Source organism: Arachis ipaensis, chromosome B08 (genome assembly GCF_000816755.2).
Source record: "Arachis ipaensis cultivar K30076 chromosome B08, Araip1.1, whole genome shotgun sequence".
In the NCBI taxonomy this organism is placed as follows: Eukaryota; Viridiplantae; Streptophyta; class Magnoliopsida; order Fabales; family Fabaceae; genus Arachis; species Arachis ipaensis.
This window is the reverse complement of record NC_029792.2, coordinates 3298227-3305565: the sequence shown is the minus strand read 5'-3', so window position 1 is coordinate 3305565 and position 7339 is coordinate 3298227. Positions and strand designations below refer to the sequence as shown.

The following is a 7339-nucleotide window of genomic DNA, read 5'->3' as shown; positions in this document are numbered from 1 at the left end:
ATTCTTTAAAAAATATAATGTTGACAATTTTTATACATATAAAAAAATTTTTAACTTAAAATTTAGCTCATATTTGTTCAATTCTAGCTAGTAATAAGATTCACACTGATATATGAGGAACAAACTCTCACAGATAATAAAAACTCATTTATTGTTACAAATATATTTTGACAAAAATTACATAAAGTTCCTCTTAAAACCAGAGAGTGATAAATGTGGTGAGATGAGGTTATGAAGTCAAATGATAAAAGCTTTAAAAGGTAACGCGTTTTCTTTATTATCTAAGAAGTTACTATATTCTATATGTGTGAATCGTGGATTAATTAAAGCGCATCCCAGTCAATCCATTCATGTTACTGTAACGTATTACTGAGGTCTATAATAGTAATTCAGTTACAAGTTACAAGGGCAGTTATGACATTTCTCGCTATATGGTTATTCAATATTCACTGTGGCCAAATATTGGATCGGGTAGATCTGGTAGCTCCGTAGCTGTTAATTTAGCATGTTTAAGGATCATATTAGTGAAAACTCAGTTTAAGGGATCATCAATTTGTGAAGTGACTTCAGGGATTTGGATTTATTTGTAGTAGTATCTCATACAGCTGTATATGTCTTCTCTATCAATAATTTCAAAAAAAATATATTAATAAGATATTTTCATGTTTCAGCACTATCATATTTTTTATTTTTCTTTTTTTCCTTTTACATGCATTTCAGTGCCATGCTTGACTGACTGATATATGTTAATTTGTGTTGAATTGATAACATTTTGTTATTCCTGTGTTAGAATTGTATGCTCCCTATTTTTATTATTTATTTTTCTTGATTTCATTTCTATCCATAATCATGTTAATATTAAAAATAAATATATAAAGATGGCACACATAGTATTAATCCATCTAATTTTATTAGCATTCACATGTGCGAGTTCTTTGCCTCTGATCTGCTATTGTATATATATCTATATCTCTCTCTGGTTTGTTCCAGATATAGTTGGACTTTGTTTATACAACACAAGTACATATTAAAGAGAATCATGAGTATCTTGCTCCATGCTGACCCCTATATGTTACTTACTTTTGCTTTCATTATTTGTTCCTACAAAAATATATGTGATTTTTATATGATTCTGCTCGAAGCTTTGATTGAACATCCGCATTTTCGTGAGTTTAACACAGGAAGGGTAGTCATAAATCATAATCTTATCTTTATATGTAACCACTGTAGAATCACATGTTAGTTTTTCTAAATGCATCTAGTAAATTTACATTTTTGTTTAAGATAATTCCATATCTTGTAAGAACCTTCAATTTTTTTTCATGTAGGTGTATTGAAGTTTGATGTTGTTGTAGACTTGTGGTCATTAAGCCCAGCAAATTTTCTGCATGTGATAGTAAATATTTTTGGGATGTTCTCGTCCTCATCTTTTCCTTTTTTTTTTTTTTTTGGTAAATCTTTTCCGTATTTTTTAATCCAAATTAGGGGCACGGGAGTTTGAGAGGGAAATTATATGTGAACAAGTCTCATTCAGTGTAAGTGAATTTTATTTTTGTTTCTTTTATTTTGGTCCTTTCTGGTGTTCATGGTAAACTATGCAATTATATATGTATCCACTAAGAGAACAAACAGTGTATAATAAGCCCACAGTAGAAACATGAGTTAGGTACATGGGCTTTTTTTGGAGAGCAAATAATAATAATAAATGGGCTTTCTTCGGAGAAAGAAAAGGTGCATGACTTTCCTAGATTCAATCTTCTAACTCCATGGCCCATTAAAAGAGGCTAAAATCTTCTACAATTTTTTTTTCAAAACCAAAAAAAAAAAAAAAGAAAGAAAAAGATTTTCCCTTATGTTTTTGTAAATATCAAGCATCCGTCAATAGAGAGTACAAACATACAAATACAATTTTGCAGCGAATTATTCTTTGATTTATCGAGTTCGGAGATATTGTACACAATTAAATTTTTTTGTGATATTTAATTTCTTTGTGTTATATCGTGACTAATAAAATTTAAAATGTAAAATCATTTTAATACAGTTGATCTCATTAATTAAATTGTAACATTTTGTTATACGGAATATGATCATAACAAAAGGAAGAGAATAAAACAAATATCACTCATGAAATTAACTATTTTTAGTTTGAAGATAGCTCCGATAAGCGATTTATCTTAATTTATGCTTTGATTCTACGGAAAAAGTTTTAGTAAGAAAAATAACGTATTTGATATAAGGAATCAAATCGGAGAAAAACAAATATAATGTCCAAAGTAATAATAAAATCTTGTGAAGGAATAGAAGTTTCTTAAACTACTACTAAGAAAAAGAAAGAATAAAAGTTTGATTTATATATGTCTGTGTTTTTCCAGCCCCATGTATCTAGTGGAATGTTTATCTATAGAATGCTTGCAATATATTATATTGGCACCCCGTGTTTGATTGATAATTAATTTGACGTTGCAACTTAGGGATACAAAGTTTCTTCATTATCCAAAAATGGAACATGAACAATTTAGTATTGCTTCGGTTTCGGACCATATATGATTGAGGAAGACATGGCCAGACTGGTTTTTTCATTAATCGTTGATCTGAATTATAAAAAATATATATAATATATATTAATTAAAATCAACGGTTAAAATAATTGGAACACTGATATTTCAGGTACACTAGTAATTTTTTCCAAAGTATGTATCACTATGATGACAAAGGTCCAATCTTACTGTTCCTATTATTTCTCTAAATTAAATGTTCTATTTTTATATATACGTATATCTCTCTTATACACTGAAAAGAAAATCATATAAATATTATTTCTTTTTTATTTTTGGTCAGAATATTATTTCTTTTAATTATCTCCAAACTTCATCCTTGGGTTGCTAGCAAACAAATCAGAACTCTATCCACCAATAAAAGAGATAGCAGTACAAAAAATCCCATATATAATTTTTGTATCACAGTACTTTTATCAAGTTGTGCATGCTTCAACTTTGGGTTTTGAATCTTGAGCCTAGTAACTGGTCCCACTTAGCCTAGGAATAATGTGAGCCTGATTGGTATAACCCCCTAAGTGTGCTACCTTGGGCCGTTAGAGCTTTTGGATTTTGTAGAAAATTAATCACATGTTTTCTGGAATGTGGAATCTGAAACATTCTTTGCACAACATAGTCCTTCTTATGAGCTCTGTCTGAAATATTTTATACATACTTATATGGGACAAAATCAGCAAATCTTAGGTGAGCAACCAATTTAAAAGACTATTATTTTGAAACCATGTAGATGTAAAGAATTTAAGCAACTAATTAAACTAAGCATGGAAGATTAACAACCTTACAATAATAAGGGGTGTGTTTAAATATTTGATCTTGAAATGTGCTCCCCCATTAATACATGAAGCCCAAACCTAAGTCCTCACAAAGTTGTTGAGGTGCTAAGAGTTTAAGACAAACATAATGGCCAAAGTTTATGGAGTTGTATGATTTGTTGTTTTCCAAGTCTGGCCCATATGGTTTATGTGAGGACAAAACTCTGTGATCTTGATCTTATCTCAATTACATTACAACACGAGGCAAAAGATTTCTTCAACTTCACTGTTACTATTTCACAGCATTAAGAAAATAACGACAAACCAAACAAAATAGTAAGTTGTCTCTTTTCAAACTTTAATATCTCCAAATCAAAGTAACCAAACAAAACAAAAGCAAAAGAGGTTCTGAGTACAAATACACTTTTCAAACATACAACAATTTGATTTAAGCATTAGACAACAATAATTGAATATCAAGAAGAAAAAAAGTCCTATTACATAAAATTGTTATGAACTGTAGACTTATAATAATATGACTTTTGTCTGTTTTTCTGTATTTAACAGGTTACAAAAAATAATATGCATTTTCTTTTTTTTTTTTCTATAAGTAGTGAAAAATAGACCAGCTCATATTCCTTGTACATCATTTCAGCTATCCTTTTAGCAAAAAAAAAACATTTAAAATTAATTTTTATTATTTTGTGGATAGAGAATAAAATAGGATGTATTGAAATTGATAAATATATAAAAATATTGTGGTTGTGAAAAAGAAAGTCCATAGGAGAAGGGAGTGTGTAAGTGGTTGCAATATAATAGTGAGGCAGAGTCTGACATGCATATAATTTTGAAAGTGATTAGTGGCTGTGTTGTGTTATTTTTGTCACGCCCATATCCAACGTTGGATTTGGTCAGACATTAAAGCCAAAGAGAGATAAAAATCATTCCCGAACTTGCCGCTCATGCCTTCACTGAATTTTCTAAATTCCTTTTGGAACACGAGAAATTCTTGTATTCTCTCAAATCTGAATCCTACTTCTATCTAGCACCTACCACTGTCATGTCATATATATACACTACTATACACACACCCCATTATTTCTCTATTTTTCTATTTTCTATATCTATACAGTTTCAGTAAAATAGTAAGTTCTATTTCTCCATGCATGTTCATGGAATCTACTTTGGCCTAAGTAATTTGCTGCAGTTTTGGCAGAATTAGAATTTCTTGAAATACTATATCACCATCATCAATAATTCAATACCCGAAGCACCTGAAATAATATATCTGATTCGATTCTAACAGTTCACACTTCAAACACACCTCAGATTCACCCTGAACCAAATTAACTATTACTACTATATCAAAACATCACTCTCATTCTCTCTCTCTTACATGTCAAATGAGGAAAATGCTGCTTAAGGTAGTTTATATATTATTAAAAAAAATGTTCTATTCTTATGTATATCTCTCTTGTACAGTAAAAAGAAAATCATATAAATATTATTTCTTTTAATTATCTCCAAACTTCATCCTTGGGTTGTTGGCAAACAAATCAGAACTTTCATTTAGTCTATCCACCAATAAAAGAGATAGCAGTACAAAAAATCCCATATATAATTTAAGCAAGCTACAAAAGAAAAATAAAAAAACAACAAAAGAAAAGAGAGTGGATTGATCATTGATGAGATCCAAATCCCTATTTAACTCAAACCTACTAATTAAAGATGATTTAAAGTAACTAATTAAGACTGGTCTTTTAGTCAAAGCTAATAAGGTGAGAGGAAAATCATCATCACATACAGCAGTGCCTTCTGATTCATGAGCATGTCTTACATTAGAGGACTATGGAGAAGGCCATGCCAATTTGAAGATGTGAAACCAGCATTCCAAGTTGCTCTTGCTGAATCAAATTCACCCATGTTTGTGTCCCCATTACTACTATTATGCCATGGAAAACCGCCACCACCAAGAACCTTAGTAGCTTCACTGCATAGTTCTTGTTTCATGGTGCTGACACTCACTGCTTGAGTTGCTGCATTGCTCATCTCTGAATCATAGTTATTAGGTAGCAACATGTCTCCACCATTAACAGCACCATTGTCCACAACCTCACCCATGTCCCCATTCCCATATGAATAGTACAGATTCTGATGATGAAGAGTATTGTTATTACTATTGTTTCCTTGGAATCCGGTTCTAAGTGCTTCCAAGAAGCCAGTTGATGAAGTGTTGTGGGTGTTAAGGGCTTGATTTCCAAGAATATCACAAAGGGAGCTTGTGGGGTTGCCCAAGATTGAGAGATCATGATCATCAAAAGGCATTGATTGTTTCTGGAGCCTTGCAAGGGCTAAGGTGAGATCACTGGTGGGAGAAGAAGAAGGATGATGATGATCATAAGCCAAATGAGGGAAAGCAGTGATGAGAGGATTATTAGGTGAGATGAATCCATGATGATGATCTTGAGGCCTCCTTGAAGAGGGTGCAGGTGAATTAGATGAAGAGGAAGTAGTTGATGAAGAAGAAGAATTAGAAGATCTCTTGTTCTTCCTGCATCCACCACCAACAGGAACATTCCTGAGTGTTCCACCTTTGGTCCAGTATCTTCTGCAAGATTTGCAGAAGTACCTTGGCTGAGAGAGGCTGTAGTTGTTGTAGTAGCAGAATTTGGTGTTGGTAGAGTCACATCTTGGACATTTGAGTGCTTGTTCTGGTTGTGGCCTTGGCTTTCTCTCTTGTTGCTGACTCTTTGTGGAGCATCCTATCATGTTCTCCAGTCCCTGGTTTGATGACATTTCCTGTACCAAATTCAAACAATTGCAAGCTATGAACTATGATGCTATATACAATAATAATAATAATAATACATACATACGGATCATTGAGAATATATATGGTACCTGATGGTGTTGTCCACTAGAAGGATCCATCCATATAAAATTTAAAGCTTATGGAGTCTAATTAATAAGACAACTCTGGATTATAATCATGGTTTCTGCCGTACAAGAGGGTCGATGAAGTTGCCTTGCACGCAGAGAAACCCCATTCTATCCATCACACACAAATAAATAAACAAATCAAATTATTCTTCTATCCATGCTATTCAATACTATTACATTATTACATTATTAGACTAATTTTAGAAGATAGACCCACATTGAAAGACAGAGACTACTAAAAAATAAAAAATAAATTAAATTTATGTATTGTGTTTNATTACCTAATAGTTGATGTTTGATATATGATAAATAAAACCTCAAAACTTATTATACATATTTGAACATATACTAATGTTTTTTTTATTCTTTGCGATTTTCTCATTTTGATAGGCAAAAAATTAATTCGTTGTGGATCGAAACTTCGTTTAAAGATTTGCCGCAAGTCAATAGATTATTGCATGTATAAGATAAATTTCAAATTATCGACACTTGTTTAAACAGACGAGTGAATTGACCACTCGACCAACCTAAACTAGTTAACATGTACTAATGTTAGAACATGAAATAATCTATGATAAATAATTACAATATTCTGCTATTAATTATAGATATGATGAATTCAATTAAGGGATCGGAAGTGAAATTGTATAAGAGTGGGGTCCAGGTGTGGAGTGGATGCAACTATTAGGTGGAGCCCACGGCGGTTGGACTGGGCAGGCCACCGGTGGTCCCCACTCATCCACCACTGTGTCTGTCTCTGTGTCTCCACTTCTTCCCCATTCATCAATTTGAACCTCACCTCTCTCTCAGCCCCCAAACATGACAAAAACCTCGCCAATCTGCATTTATTATATACAAGCAAGTAAGTATTTATTCAAGGACACGGAAGAACAACAAAGATTTGGTCTAAGAAGAGCAGAGTGGGTGATATGATCCAGGATGTTACATGTTTTTGGAAGTGTATGATGCATGGGGCCCTTAATTACAACAAGCAATGAGATATTAATTATTCTTTTCGTCGTTTCTTGGAACATACAATTAGGGTTTCTTTTTTGTTTCCTCGAATTTATCTGACTGTCGCAAATTTAAATT

The 7339-nt window shown here is 32.2% G+C and overlaps 1 protein-coding gene and 1 long non-coding RNA gene across 3 annotated transcripts in view; one reads left to right on the top strand and one right to left on the bottom strand.

Moving 5' to 3' along the window:
- The window catches only part of LOC110265595, a 22644-nt gene extending 18811 nt beyond the window's left edge, over positions 1-3833 (top strand). The window contains exon 3 of the long non-coding RNA XR_002351755.1: positions 3412-3833. This is a non-coding gene — a long non-coding RNA (uncharacterized LOC110265595). The remainder of the gene's footprint in view (positions 1-3411) is intronic.
- On the bottom strand, positions 4849-6273 carry LOC107612899 (dof zinc finger protein DOF2.1). Of its 2 annotated transcripts, none has more exons than XM_016314675.2 (2): positions 6209-6273; positions 4849-6106 (listed from the first exon to the last, which is right to left on the bottom strand). In XM_016314675.2, the coding sequence occupies exons 1-2, from the start codon at positions 6236-6238 to the stop codon at positions 5141-5143; spliced, it is 996 nt and encodes a 331-aa protein (XP_016170161.1). In that variant the 5' UTR covers positions 6239-6273; the 3' UTR covers positions 4849-5140. The 2 variants fall into 2 exon arrangements, with proteins under 2 accessions (XP_016170161.1, XP_016170162.1); XM_016314676.2 differs by having other exon boundaries at positions 4849-6088; positions 6209-6243.

Coding starts and splice junctions, on each gene's coding strand:
- LOC107612899 (XM_016314675.2), bottom strand. CDS start 6,238: ATGGATCCTTCTAGTGGACAACACCATCAG. Junction 6,107..6,208: donor CTAGTGGACAACACCATCAG/GTACCATATATA, acceptor AATTTGGTACAG/GAAATGTCATCAAACCAGGG.